We start from the raw sequence: 15394 nt of genomic DNA on the forward strand, positions 1-15394 counted from the left end.
AGAGGCACCAAATTTTCAGTATAGCATCTAGTGCCTCTCCCTAAAATACCCCCCAAGTTTCAAAAAGATTGGACCAGGGGGTCCAATTCTGAGCCCCAAAAGAAGGTGCCCTTATCCTTCATTATTTCCTATGGAAGGAAGGCATTGAAAAGGTGTGCCGTCCCTTTAAATGTGAGGGCCAGAACTCCCTTAGAGTTCAATTATGCTTGTTACAGCCTTGATCTTGGCTCCACCCCTAATGTCTCCTGGCTCCACCCCCAAAGTCTCCTGGCTCCACCCCCAAAGTCCCCAGATATTTCTTGAATTGGACTTGGCAACCCTAAACTGTACTTTCCACAAAACAGGCTGGAGAAGTGAAATGTCAGGTTGCCAAGTCCAGGTTGGGAAATCCCTTGCGATTTGGGGGCTGAGTTTGGGGAAAGGAAGGAGTTCAGAAAGGAAGTGATGCCTCAGTCTGCTCTCTGAGGCGGCCATTTTCTCCAGTGGAATGGATCACCAGGAGATGAGGTGTAATTCTGGGAGATTTTTATTTATTCATTTTATCAAATTTATATCCTGCCCTCCCCTAACGGGCTGAGGGCAGCTCTTCAGACCCCACCTGAAGGCTGGCAACCATAACCAACAGCTTCATCGCAAGGAACTTCTTCCTTGAAACAAATTCTTTGTTTTTTCATACTATTCGGAATTGCCAGTATCTTCAATGGAAATCCAGTACCCGTCCTCTGATAAGTTCCTATAAACCAGGGGTGGCCAAACTTGCATAATGTAAGAGCAGCATAGAATAAATGTCGGATGTTTGAGAGCCGCAAGGCATGAACATGAGATATTTGAGAGCCACAAGACATAAACATCAGATGTTTGAGAGCAGGAAGGAAGGAAGGCAAATGGAGGGAGGGATGAAGAGGTGGAAAGAAAGCAACTGTAAATGCATTCCCCAAGCCACCAGCTGGCTTGGCTTGGAGAGGTGATTTAAAGAGAGAAATGCCTTCTCCAGATTGGCAGATGGGGTGGTGGGGGCTTCAAGAGCCACACAATATGTGTGAAAGAGCCACGTGTGGACCCTGCGCCACAGTTTGGCCACCCCTGCCATAAACTTAGGAATCTAGCCTCTACTAAATGGGATCATTGGTTTATCTAGCTCTTTGTTATCTATTATGATTGGTGGCAGCTCTCGCATGTCTTGGGCAGATGAAGGTCTTTTGGTGTAGAGCTAGTTTTATGTAGTAATTAAGAGTGGCAGACTCTATTCTGGAGAACTGGATTTGATTCCCTACTCACCACATGCAGCTGCTGGGTGACCTTGGATCAGTCACAGTTCTCTCAGAGCTGTTCTCTCAGGAGTTCTTGAAAGACCTCTCTCAGCCCCACCTACCTCACAGGGTGTCTGTTGTGGGGAACAGAAGGGAAGGAGATTGTAAACTGCTCTGAGACAAAGCCAGGGGATAAATCCAATCTCCTCCTTCCTTAATGATTGGTAGAAACCTACATCTACAATCTTTTGTGTGTGATAGATGGGGAGAGAGATGCAGAAATAGAGATATATATATAGATATAAAATGCCACTTCTTTCCCAACAGGAATGCAATCGAGGAAGGGAAAGGAATATTTTACAACATCAAAAATTTTGTCCGTTTCCAGCTCAGCACGTAAGTAGCCTTGGGGTTTGACCCATCAGAATAAGCCAATTTCAAGGCCAGGGAATACTCACAAACATGTCCTCTTTTGCATTCTCGACAGGAGCATTTCAGCGCTGAGCTTAATTGCTCTGTCAACAGTCTTCAATTTGCCCAACCCGCTCAATGCTATGCAGATCTTATGGATCAATATTATCATGGATGGGCCTCCAGCTCAGAGGTAAGAAAGGAGGTAAAGAGTTGGCACTCAAAGCCTTTCGAATCCCGTCACTCCCTTTTGAAAAAGAAAACATGAGATATTGATTTCAGACTCTTGTTTTTGCTGGTGTTGGGTGTCAAATGCAAATTGTAGCATTGATATTTAACCCACATACTTCTGCCCAGAGCCCACTTCTATCCCAGAGGCAGATACGACATCTCCAAATCTGGATATTTTACAGTTCAGGCTTCCATGGTACCCAGGGGTGGAGTTCTAGCAGGAGCTCCTTTGACTGTTAGGCCACACCCCCTGATGTAGCCAATCCTCCTAGAGCTTACATAAAAACCTTGTAAGCTCTTGGAGGATTGGCTACATCAGGGGGGCGTGTGGCCCAATATGCAAAGGAGCTCCTGCTAGAATCCCACCCCTGATGGTACCAGTAGAGATTCGAACTCGGGTCTCTCAGCACTCTTAACCACTCTGCCGCACTGGCTCTCAAATGCTCCTTCATCTGCTCTAACGAAACCATGTGCCTTTCTCTGGAAACAGTTTGGGCGTCGAGCCAGTTGACAAAGACGCCATCAAACATCCTCCCAGGAACGTCACGGATACGATTCTCAGCAAGTCCCTGATTCTAAAGATCTTGTTGTCAGCCGCCGTCATCATCAGTGGGACCCTCTTTGTGTTTTGGAAGGAGGTGAGGAAGAGAGAGGCACCATAGCCAGGAGAACACTTCAGAACACACTTCTGCGAGATCCTTTGCTGTCATTCCTGCAATATATCAGTAATAGCCAGGGCTTTTTTGTAGCAGGACCTCCTTTGCATATCAGGCTACACCCCCATGATGTAGCCAATCCTCCAGGAGCTTACAGGGCTCTTCTTACAGGACCTACTGCAAGCTCTTGGAGGATTGGCTACATCAGGGGGGTGTAGCCTAATATGCAAAGGAGGTCCTGCTAGAATTCCTTACAGGGCTCTTCTTACAGGACCTACTGCAAGCTCTTGGAGGACTGGCTACATCAGGGGGGTGGGGCCTAATATGCAAAGGAGGTCCTGCTAGAATTCCTTACAGGGCTCTTCTTACAGGACATACTGCAAGCTCTTGGAGGATTGGCTACATCAGGGGGGTGGGGCCTAATATGCAAAGGAGGTCCTGCTAGAATTCCTTACAGGGCTCTTCTTACAGGACCTACTGCAAGCTCTTGGAGGATTGGCTACATCAGGGGGGTGGGGCCTAATATGCAAAGGAGGTCCTGCTAGAATTCCTTACAGGGCTCTTCTTACAGGACATACTGCAAGCTCTTGGAGGATTGGCTACATCAGGGGTGTGGGGCCTAATATGCAAAGGAGGTCCTGCTAGAATTCCTTACAGGGCTCTTTGTACAGGACCTACTGCAAGCTCTTGGAGGATTGGCTACATCAGGGGGGTGGGGCCTAATATGCAAAGGAGTTCCTGCTACAAAAAAAGCCCTGGTGGTAGCCAAATGCTTTCAAAACTGCAGGGTGAGGACCAAAACTGCAGGCGGATTTCCCCCCCCCCCCCCTTTTACTTACATTTTCCCCCACCTTCCTTGCACAGTCTTGTCTTCATCATGATTGGATTTAAAACTGGTAAAGGAAACTTCCTTTTGGGGATAGATCCAAGAGGGCAGCCGTGTTGGTCTGAAACAGTTGAACAAAGCAGGAGTCAAGTTGCAGCTTTAAGACCCACCACGTTTTATTGAGAACGTCAGCTTTCGTGTGCTGTCTAAGCACGCTTCATCAGGCGAGGGGGATCAGGTACTGTGGGCTGAAATACACGCAGTTTGTTGTTTAAGAGTGCAAACTGTGGTCACGTGATAAAACAGTGTGGCTTGGGCATTTGGTCTGGATAGACATAAAAGGTAATAAAGGAAAGGAAAGGAAAAGGAAAGGTCCCCCGTGCAAGCACCAGTCGTTTCCGACTCTGGGGTGACGTTGCTTTCACAACGTTTTCACGGCAGACTTCTTACGGGGTGGTTTGCCATTGCCTTCCCCAGTCTTTTACACTTTCCCCCCAGCAAGCTGGGGACTCCTTTGACCGACCTCGGAAGGATGGAAGGCTGAGTCAACCTTGGGCCGGCTACCTGAACCAGCTTTCGCTGGGATAGAACTCAGGTCGTGAGCAGACAGTTCAGATCACAGTACTGCAGTACTGCTGCTTTACCACTCTGCGCCATGGGTAATAAAGTTCGTTGCCAATTGGTGTTTTTCCTGTTGGGGTGACTGAGCTCTGTGTCACACTCCTCCTTTAGGCCTGAACTAGATGTGATAAGAGACGCAAGGCTACCGCTGAAAACAGCAGCTCTGAGTCTTATCGTTCTCTTTTTGTCCTGACGCTTGCTACCCGGTTCGTGACCAGAATTCCAACATAACGTGAGTTTCCTCGTAAGGGTGGGAAGACTTGCAATCCATTAACATGACCTCATAGATTTTGTAGGACCAATGTCCCTGGCTGGAAGGAGCCCCGTGGCGCAGAGTGGTAAAGCTGCAGCACTGCAGCCCTAAGCTCTGCTCACCACCTGAGTTCGATCCCGGCGGAAGCTGGGTTCAGGTAGCCGGCTCAAGGTTGACTCAGTCTTCCATCCTTCTGAGGTCGGTAAGATGAGTACCCAGCTTGCTGGGGAGAAAGTGTAGATTATGCCCCATAAAAAGTCTGCCAAGAAAACATGCGATGTGGTATCACCGCATGGGTTGGTAGCGACTTGGTGTTTGCACAGTGGATTACCTTTACCTTTTAAGGTTCCTGGAAGAAAAAGAGGAACCGCAGAGACGCCCTTTTCAGCAGCATCCACGTATCTCTCCCCACATCTAGTTCTGCTCCTAATTCCTTGGGTGAAGCCACACAGAGTGTCCAACATACACTTTAATGTTGCAGTCTTGTTCCAGTGCTACGTGGGTCATTGACTGTGAAGTAACTGGTGTGTGTCTTCTGGAACGTATAAACATAGCCTTGGTAGGAAAGGTAGTCAGCTGCGCAGCCCTCCTCTTTTAATGCCCTTTCCAAACCTAGCAACAGTGTTCTTCCTCAACACTGCAGGGAGTGGAAATCAGTTGCAAAACATACCTTCCTTTCTCCCTCACCCTACAGTCAGTATTCCTACAGCCTCTCTGCCATCTGGCACCCTATTTAAGGCCATGCATGCTCCTTGACATTGCTGAGTTTTCTGTAAAAGAGAGGCCGGGTTATCTGTGACTTTATAGACAAGAGGGTTATTGTGAGACCGGAGGGCTGACTTCACTTATTCTCCAAAGCCTAAACTGACTCTCTCTCTCTCTCTCTGTCAGATCCCCAAGAGCGGCATAACACCAAGAACTACGACGATGACTTTCACCTGCTTCGTGTTTTTTGACCTCTTCAACGCCCTGACGTGTCGTTCGCAGGTGAGACAGAGGTTGTCTTAAGTAGGTTTTACTCCTTTCCTATTAATAAAGAAAGTGTAGATGACTGGGGAAGGCAATGGCAAACCATCCCGTAAAAAGTCTGCCGTGAAAACGTTGTGAAAGCAACATCATCACAGAGTCGGAAATGACTGGTGCTTGCACAGGGGACCTTTCCTTCCCTATCTACATTGAAGGAGCCCCATGGCACAAAGTGGTAAAGCTGCTGTACTGCAGTCGGAGCCCTTTGCTCACGATCTGAGTTTGATCTCAGTGGAAGCTGGGTTCAGGTAGCCAGCTCCAGGTTGACTCAGCCTTCCATCCCTCCGAGGTTGGTAAAATGAGTACCCAGCTTGCTGGGGAGGGGGAAGTGTAAAAGACTGAAGAAGGTAATGGCAAACCATCCCGTAAAAACGTTGTGAAAGCAACATCATCACAGAGTCGGAAACGACTGGTGCTTGCACAGGGGACCTTTCCTTCCCTATCTACATTGAAGGAGCCCCATGGCGCAAAGTGGTAAAGCTGCAGTACTGCAGTCGGAGCCCTCTGCTCACGACCTGAGTTCAATCCCAGTGGAAGCTGGGTTCAGGTAGCCAGCTCCAGGTTGACTCAGCCTTCCATCCTTCTGAGGTTGGTAAAAGGAGTCCCCAGCTAGCTGGGGGGAAAGCGTAGATGACTGTGGAAGGCAATGGTAAACCACCCCATAAAAAGCCTGCCGTGAAAACAACATCACCCCAGAGTCGGAAACGACTGGTGCTTGCACAGGGGACCTTTCCTTTCCCTTTCCTATTAATAAAGATCTTTAAGAGGGACAGGTTGAGCTGGCATTGAAGAAAGTGGTTTCATTTCCCTCTGCTCTTTTTCTTCTTCCCCAGACGAAACTGATCATGGAGATCGGTGTTTTCCGCAACCGCATGTTCTTGTATTCTGTGCTGGGATCTATTTTGGGCCAGATGGCTGTCATTTACGTACCCCCTTTGCAGAAGATCTTCCAGACGGAGAATTTAGGGGCACTGGGTAAGTGGGGGAAGGGGATAATAAGCAAACGGACAGTTAAAATCAGAGCTGAGGGTGGCAATTTGAGGATTTAAATTCTTAAATGTACAGCTGAATGTCCCAGAACTGGTCCCCTATTTCATTTATAAAGTGAACACACATCCGCTCTTTCTTATAAAGAGATGTACACACAAACACATGCATGTAGGATGTATGCGCATTTGCTGTAACGTGTGGTGGACGGGATTTAAGTTGTTCAGGAATTTGCAGGGTGGGTGTGACAGCTAGCAGCAATAACTATTGGAGACCGAAAAGCATATTATATATCACACACAGTATTCCAAATGAGACCGCACCATTGATTTATACAGTATCATAATGCCCCTGTATAAATCAATGGTGCGGTCTCATTTGGAATACTGTGTGCAAGTCTGGTCATCGCACCTCAAAAAGGATATTATAACATTGGAAAAAGTGCAGAAAAGGGCAACTAGAATGATTACAGGCTTGGAACACTTTCCCTATGAAGAAAGGTTAAAACGCTTGGGGCTCTTTAGCTTGGAGAAACGTTGACTGCGGGGTGACATGATAGAGGTTTACAAGATTATGCATGGGATGGAGAAGGTAGAGAAAGAAGTCCTTTTCTCCCTTTCTCACAATACAAGAACTCGTGGGCATTCGATGAAATTGCTGAGCAGTCGGGTTAGAACGGATAAAAGGAGGTACTTCTTCACCCAAAGGGTGATTAACATGTGGAATTCACTGCCGCAGGAGGTGGTGGCGGCTACAGGGATAGCCAGCTTCAAGAGGGGGGTTAGATAAAAATATGGAGCAGAGGTCCATCAGTGGCTATTAGCCACAGTGTGTGTGTGTGTGTATATATATATATATATATATATATATATATATATATATATATATATATATATATATATATATATATATATATATATATATATATATATATATATAAAAATTATTGGCCACTGTGTGATACAGTGTTGGACTGGATGGGCCGTTGGCCTGATCCAACATGGCTTCTCTTATGTTCTTATCACTTGCTGTTTATGGGCTGGGACACCAAGATGCACAGGGCAGATAAATCAGGGAACACTATTGATGCTAGTTTGCAGTAACAATGCATCCAGGCACACAACAAATCCTTCTTCCCTGCAATGACCATGGCTTCTTACTCTCCTCTCCCTCCTGGGCAGACCTGTTGTTCCTCACCGGCTTGGCCTCCAACGTTTTCATCCTCTCGGAACTCATCAAAGTGTGTGAGAAGTTTTGCTGCCGAAGAAAGGCAGACAAGGGCCCACAAGAAGCGGCCGTGTGACCGACGCACCCCGTCCCACTTCTGCTACGTTTGGGACGCGATTTCAGTGAAACTGCACGGTTGCAGGATTCACGTGGGACCTGTCCAACCTACTATTCCTTTTTTCGCATTTCTGATCCCTTTCAAATGACTGCAGACCGACAGTGTCTTCGTTGCACCATGGAGCAATTAAAACCGGCCATGAAGGGCATTCCTGAGCCACAAACTGTCATCTCCTGGAAGACAAAGGAGCGGGTCACCTGGAAAGAGAAAGCGGGGCACCGTCTCCATCCATTTATTTATTTTAACTGCAACGCACCTTTTTGTTAATAAAACGTGTCTCTTTTTAAAGATGGCGTATGAAAGATGCCAAACCAGGATTTCATGTTTGGAGGGGACCCACGGCGGGATTTGTTGTTTGGGAGGAGTGGGGGGGCCACCCGGTTTGGCAGCCCAGGGCTCTTAGCTTTGTAAGCTGCCTTGAGTTCCACAAGCTAGCCCCCCCCCGCCCCTTTGTGCCTGGGCAGTCACAGCAGCTCTGCTCCCCCCACCCCTTTCTTATGTGCCCCTCTCTTAGAGAGACAGAGACCTCTTGACTCCCCCCCCCCCCGTTTTGCTCTGCAAGGTGTGTTAGGGAAGGGGAGAGAGAAAAGCGAAAAGGCCAGCAACAATGCTACTACTCGTTCAGAGTGGCAGTGAGCAAAGGGGACAGATTGGGAGTCCTCCAACGGAGGGCCCATAGAATCATAGAGTTGGAAGGGACCTCCAGGGTCATCTTGTCTGTCTGACCCCCTGCACACAAATACGTACCCCAAATTCACAGGATCTTCATCGCTGTCAGATGGCCATCTAGCCTCTGTTGAAAAACCTCCAAGGAAGGAGAGCCCATCAGCTCCTGTGGAAGCCTGTTCCACCGAGGAACCGCTCTAACGGTCAGGAAGTTCTTCCTAATAGAATCCTAGAGTTGGAAGGGACCTCCAGGGCCATCTAGTCCAACCCCCTGCACAATGCAGGAAACCCACAAACACCGACCCCAAATTCACAGGATCTTCATCGCTGTCAGACAGCCATCTAGCCTCTGTTGAAAAACCTCCAAGGAAGGAGAGCCCACCAGCTCCCGTGGAAGCCTATTCCACCGAGGAACCGCTCTAACGGTCAGGAAGTTCTTCCTAATAGAATCCTAGAGTTGGAAGGGACCTCCAGGGCCATCTAGTCCAACCCCCTGCACAATGCAGGAAACCCACAAACGCCTCCCCCTAAATTCACAGGATCTTCGCTGTCAGATGGCCATCTAAAGCAGAACGTTGCTGAACTCTTAAGATTGGACAAACTTCCTGATATTTTCTCCTCCGCAAAAAATGGGAAAACAACCCAAACGTATAAAGCAGATGGATGGAAATCTTCATCATGCTGCTGTGTCCCCATAGCAGAAAAACATTTAAAAAGTAGGATGGGGGGGTCAGGTTTTATGATTGCAATTGTAATGTAACGAGCATTTGAAGCTGAGATGCTGATAAAATTGAGCACAATAGGGTGTTTTTACACTGGCACTTTGCGACTCTCTATCTCCGCATTGTAAACTCACCTTTTACGTTACATAACGTTCTTATAACTGTTTCGCATCGTTGTTTCTCGAGGCATTTACATTTCGCATCGTCGTTTCTCGAGGCATTTACATTTCGCATCGTCGTTTCTCGAGGCATTTACATTTCGCATCGTCGTTTCTCGAGGCATGTACATTTGTTTCAGTGAGATGGGTTTCGACGACGACGCAAAAGCGTTTTTCTCGAGACTAGTTTTGGTCTGGTCTTTTCTCTACGGGCGTTTCAAACTTGCATTGTAAAAGTTTTCCTGCGTTTTAAAAGACTCCTCTAAAAGCCACCACAAGGTGCAGTAATTGGCACGAGAACTGACAGCACTTGAAATGTTTACATATCATTGCTTGCCTCATCTAGTGATTTAAATTTGTATTGTTTTCGCAGTGTTAACTAAGCGCTGGTATTCCGGCTGCCCTCTGATCAGAGACCACCCCCCTGCTCCCCCCCCCCGGTCAAATTGAAACGCTTGAATGTAAAAGAGAAATAATTAAAGTGGGGCAGTGGCAGGCGATTTGAAGACTCTAAAACTCTGGATCAAACTGAATGTAAAAACACCCTATATATCAGGGGTGGCCAACGGTAGCTCTCCAGATGTTTTTTTGCCTACAACTCCCATGAGCCCCAGACAGCATCTGAAGAGCTACCGTTGGCCACCCCTGCTATATATAGTTGGAAGAGGGATGGAAAGGATGGCCCTGATCCCTCCCAGGCCCCACAGCAGCTACGAACCTGTGCCAAACCAGCATGCATTTTGTCCAAACAGACAACTCTTTAACCGTGCCGTTGAGTTGCTGCTGGGAAAATGCAGACAAGGGGGTTGCCATCTCTGGACTGGGAAGTACCTGGTGGGTTTTTTTTTTGGGGGGGGGGTGAAGCTTGAGGAGGGTGTGGTTTGGGGAGGGGAAAGCTGTGGCTCAGTGGAAGAGCCTCTGCTTTGCGCACAGAAGGTCCCAGGTTCAATCCCCAGCATCTCCAGTGGAAAGGACCGGGAAGCGAGTTATACGAAATACTCCCACCTGAAACCCTGGAGAGCTGCCACCGGTCTGAGTAGACCAGGGGTGGCCAAACTTGCTTAACAAAAGAGCCAATAAACATCAGACTTTTGAGAGCCACAAGGCAGGAACATCAGATGTTTGAGAGTTGCGAGTCAGGAAAGAAGGCAAAGAGATGGGGGGGAAGAGGTGGGAAGAAAGCAACTTTAGGGGAGGGACGGTGGCTCGGTAGGGCATCTGGTTGGTAAGCAGAAGGTCCCAGGTTCAATCCCCACCATTTCCAACTAAAAAGGGTCCAGGCAAATAGGCGTGAAAAACCTCGGCTTGAGATCCCTGGAGAGCCGCTGCCAGTTAGGGCAGAGACGGTGGCTCAGTGGTAGAGCATCTGCTTGGCAAGCTGAAGGTCCCAGGTTCAATCCCCGGCATTTCCAACTAAAAAAGGTCCAGGCAAATAGGCGTGAAAAACCTCGGCTTGAGACCCTGGAGAGCTGCTGCCAGTCTGAGTAGACAAGACTGATTTTGATGGAGCGAGGATCTGATTCAGTAGGAGGTAGCTTCAGATGTTCACAATAGGGCATAAATGCCATAAAGGCTATTGTCCCAAGAGGCTGTTTTCTCCAGGTGAACTGAACTCTGTCGCCTGGAGATCAGTTGTAATCCCAAACACCGCCTGGAGGTTGGCAACCCTCAGCACTGAGGGAGGAGGTTCCCACACAAGGCCCCGTGGAAAAAGAAGCTCTGTGTGTTCTCAGTTTGGCAGGGACAGCCTTAAGCCAGAAGCAAGACAAGCCTGCTCAGCTCTCCCACCGACGCGGGGAGTCAACATCTTGTCCCCAATATGGCTCCTACAAAGAGGCAGGTTTTCATGTCCAGCCGGGCTTTTTTTGTAGCCGGAAATCCTTTGCGTATTAAGCCACGCCCCCCTGATGTAACCAATCCTCCAAGAGCTTACAGGGCTCTTTGTACAGGTCCTGCTGTAAGCTCTTGGAGGACTGGCTACATCAGGGGGGCGTGGTCTAATACGCAAAGTTCCTGCTACAAAAAAAGCCGATGCCCGGCCAGCCCTACTTTCATGTCTCACGATCATCACTGCAGCAGCATTTGCTGGAGGAACCTCCTTCCTGACAAGCAAATTTGCTGGAGGAACCTCTTTCCTGCTTTCAAGGACATCACGGACATGACAGGGTGCACAAAGGGCTGATGGGAAATGCCTTGGAAGTGTAAGGTTAGGACCAGTGTTCCCTCTAAGCTTTTAGTGTGAGCTAGCTCACAGCTTTTTAGCCTCCCAGCTCACACATTTTTGTCTTCGCTCAGGAAAAATGGCCCCAGAGCCAACTAATTTATGCAGTAGCTCAGTTAGGTGTAGTGGTTAAGTGTGCACTCCACTTGCACCTGCTGGAATGGCCTTGGGTCAGCCATAGCTCCTGTATTTGTTCTTGAAAGGGCAGCTGCTGTGAGAGCCCTCTCAGCCCCACCCACCTCACAGGGTGCCTGTCATGGGGGGAGAAGATAAAGGAGATTGTAAACTGCTCTGAGTCTCTGATTCAGAGAGAAGGGCGGGGGATAAATCTGCAGTCTTCTTCTTCTTCAGTAGCTCACAAAGTAGAATTTTTGCTCACACGTCTCCACAGCTTAGAGAGAACCTTGGTTAGGACTTAGAGCCAGTTTGGTGTAGTGGTTAAGTGTGCGGACTCTTATCCGGGAGAACCGGGTTTGATTCCCCGCTCCTCCACTTGCAGAGGCTGGAAGGGCCTTGGGTCAGCCATAGCTCTGGCAGAGGTTGTCCTTGAAAGGGTGACTGAAAGAGCCAGTTTGGTGTAGTGGTTAAGTGTGCGGACTCTTATCTGGGAGAACCGGGTTTGATTCCCCGCTCCTCCATTTGCAGTGGCTGGAAGGGCCTTGGGTCAGCCATAGCTCTGGCAGAGGTTGTCCTTGAAAGGGTGACTGAAAGAGCCATTTGAGTGTAGTGGTTAAGTGTGCGGACTCTTATCTGGGAGAACCGGGTTTGATTCCCCGCTCCTCCATTTGCAGCGGCTGGAATGGATTTGGGTCAGCCATAGCTCTCATGGGAGTTGTCCTTGAAAGGGCAGCTTCTGTGAGAGCTCTCTCAGCCCCACCCATTTCACAGGGTGTCTGTTGTGGGGGAAGGAGATAAAGGAGACTTTAAGCCGCTCTGAGACTCTGGTTCAGAGAAGGGCAGGGTATAAATCTGCGGTCGTCTTCTTCTTCTTCAGTAACTCCCGAAGTAGAACTTTTGCTCACATGACTCCGCAGCTTAGCGGGAACCTTGGTTAGGACTGCAGAAAGAGCTCGACAAGTGTGGGAAGCGGAGGGTGATTGCCGCTTCCCCATGCGGTCGACTGGTTTCCTCTGACTCAGATTGTAAAACACGGCATAAGATCAGGCTCCTGCCATTTTCATAACCAGTGCATTTCTTTTTTTTTTAGAAGAGACCCCGGGAAAAGACAAAAAGAACTGCACCCATTTCACAGGTGGCTCACACCGGCTGTGTCATAAGGCACACAAATAAGAGAAAGGAACCGAACAAGAAATTGCAGGGGAGAGAATGTTACAGGAAGCATCCAAAATTTTATTTATTGCACTGCCTGGATTTTGAAACACATGATTAGAAAACAATTCCAAGGAGAAGTGAAAATGCGATTAGCACCATAACAGGATTTCCAATCTGAGCCTCAACTCTCTAAGTTCCCCTTTAAAAAAAAAAGTTTCTACTTCTTTCAAGCACATGTTATCCCTGCAAGAGTTCCCAACCTCCAGCCAAGGCCTAGAGATTTCCCAGAATTATAGCTGACCACCAGGAGAAAAGGTTTATTTCGGAGCACGGACTTGATGACATTATACCCTGCAAAGGCCTTTCCTTCCCCAAGCTCTGTTCCCAAATCTCCAGGAATTTCCCAGCCAGGAGTTGGCAAGCCTCCATCCCACCCTTTCTCAAAGTGGCTCAGGGTGGCAAACGTGTTTCTCTTCTCCAGGATTTTATCCTGCAGCCCTGTGAGGTAGGCCAGGCTGAGAAAGAGAAGGAGACTAACCCAAAGTCATCCTAAGAGGGGTCTTGAACTTAGGTCTTGCCTGTCACTCAAGCCCAGTACACCTCAGACATTTCAAGATAAGGAAGGAAAGGTTCCCTGTGCAAGCACCGGTTGTTTCCGACTCTGGGGTGACGTTGCTTTGTTTTCACGGCAGACTTTTTACGGGGTGGTTTGCCGTTGCCTCCCGCAGTCCTCCACACTTTTCCCCCCAGCAAGCTGGGGACTCATTTGACCCACCTTGGAAGGATGGAAGGCTGAGTCAACCTTGAGCCAGCTACCTGAACCCAGCTTCCACCATGATCGAACTCAGGTTGTGAGCAGAGGACTGCAGTAATGCAGCTTTAACACTCTGTGCCACGGGCCTCTATATTTCAAGATAGACAAACTTGAAATATAATTGTCAGGGGGGTTTTTTTGTAGCAGGAACTCTTTTGCATATTAGGCCACACACCCCAATGTAGACAAACCTCCTGGAGCTTACAGTAGGCCCTGTAAGAAGAGCCCTGTAAGCTGTTGGAGGACTGGCTACATCAGGGTTGTGTGGCCTAATAGGCAAAGAAGTTCCTGCTACAAAAAAAGCTCTGCTTATTGTTGTAGGGAACACACAGAGAGAGCATGAATCTGGCTCTAAGTCTGGCCTTAGAAAAACAGAAATCAAAGGCACATGCGCCTGTGCGCTCATTCAAAGCGAAGTTCACAGCCGACTCCCAAGAAATAAAGGTTGAACGATAAAAAGACAGGAAACGCTACTGTGATGCCACCGGAGTTGACTGGAAGGAGATCAAAAGACGACACCCGTCTCTCTGCCCACATTTAAACTCCGCTTCCTACACTAAGGGCAGCTGGCAATAAAAACTCTCCTCCCTCCTTCATTCAAAACAGAAGGGCTCTTTGATCTTCCCTCCTTTGTTCTCGACTTGAGGCTAAAGGAAGCCGACTGGACTGTCTCGGCCTGGCCGCGAGTGGGCAGGGATCGCTTCTGATGGCAACTCCTTATCACTCCATCCACTTCACTGTCCATTAAAAAACCAGATGCAAGCCTTCCTGCGGCTGCTCCTTCCCCTCTTCAATCTTCCCTCACAGTTGCAACCCTAACCCTAACCCTAATCCTAAACGTTCCCACCTCCTCGTCGGAGGTGCTGCAGAAGAGGCTACCAAGTGATAACCCTTGGGGCCTACAGGGAACAATTACTTCTGTGGTGGAAGGATGCTTGGCCTACTACCTATAAGGTTCAAAATCAGGCTGAAGGGATAGTCCCAAAGAGTTTTGATTCACTTCTCATAAACAGTCTTATGGATTTGGAACACAAATGCCAAGGAAGCATTTAGTACAGGAAGGAAGGAAGGAAGGAAGGAAGGAAGGAAGGAAGGAAGGAAGGAAGGAAGGAAGGAAGGAAGGAAGGAAGGAAGGAAGGAAGGAAGGAAGGAAGGAAGGAAGGAAGGAAGGAAGGAAGGAAGGAAGGAAGGAAGGAAGGAAGGAAGGAAGGAAGGAAGGAAGGAAGGAAGGAAGGAGTTGTGGGGTTCAGGCCAATCAAAAACAAGGGGTGCTAATAAACAAATCAGTATGAAAGGATATTTTAGCAGGGGAAAAAATTAGACCTATTATTATTTCATAATCAGCTATATTCTTTATGTCCAAGAACTTGGTTGGCTGCCTCGATCATGTGGCATACACGCACACAAAAGAAAAACACGCACGCACACACACACACAAAGGGGGAAAAAAACAGTACGAAGCAATATACAAACAGACCAATTCAATTACGTGCGTATTTGTATATTGCATCATACCACTTTTGTTGTTGTTTTCACAGCATCACAGAGTTGGAGGGGACCTCCAGGTTCATCTAGTCCACCCCCCCACCCCCCCGGACAATGCAGGAAACTCACAAATACCTCCCCACTAAATTCACAGGATCTTCATTGCTGTCAGATGGCCCTCTAGCCTATTTCCTGTCCTTTGTGTTCTCAACCTGTTTGGTTTCCCCTTTTGGTTGCTGGGCATTTTCCCCTTTTCTTTTTGTTTTCGTGCTGCCTCAATCATGTGCCCTTACGCTCATTCCAACAGCCATCCTGACATGTCTTCCATCCAAGTCCTCACCCCTGGGCCTGCAATACTAGAGTTGCATAGTTTCGAAACATACAAAGCAGAAAATCGAGCGTGCTTGACTCCGAAACTCCCCGCTCGGCACCAAAGCGACGCTTCTGCCA

At 48.2% G+C, this 15394-nt stretch overlaps 1 protein-coding gene across 1 annotated transcript in view; it reads left to right on the plus strand.

Moving 5' to 3' along the window:
- LOC132582321 (calcium-transporting ATPase type 2C member 2-like) overlaps positions 1–7564 on the plus strand; it is a 51017-nt gene extending 43453 nt beyond the window's left edge. The window contains exons 21-26 of the mRNA XM_060253855.1: positions 1578–1646; positions 1738–1854; positions 2383–2530; positions 5140–5235; positions 6108–6249; positions 7443–7564. Coding sequence (XP_060109838.1) covers positions 1578–1646; positions 1738–1854; positions 2383–2530; positions 5140–5235; positions 6108–6249; positions 7443–7564 — 694 coding nt within the window. The remainder of the gene's footprint in view (positions 1–1577; positions 1647–1737; positions 1855–2382; positions 2531–5139; positions 5236–6107; positions 6250–7442) is intronic.
- The last annotated feature ends 7830 nt before the right edge of the window (positions 7565–15394 follow it).

Source organism: Heteronotia binoei, chromosome 14 (assembly GCF_032191835.1).
Source record: "Heteronotia binoei isolate CCM8104 ecotype False Entrance Well chromosome 14, APGP_CSIRO_Hbin_v1, whole genome shotgun sequence".
Taxonomy (NCBI): domain Eukaryota; kingdom Metazoa; phylum Chordata; class Lepidosauria; order Squamata; family Gekkonidae; genus Heteronotia; species Heteronotia binoei.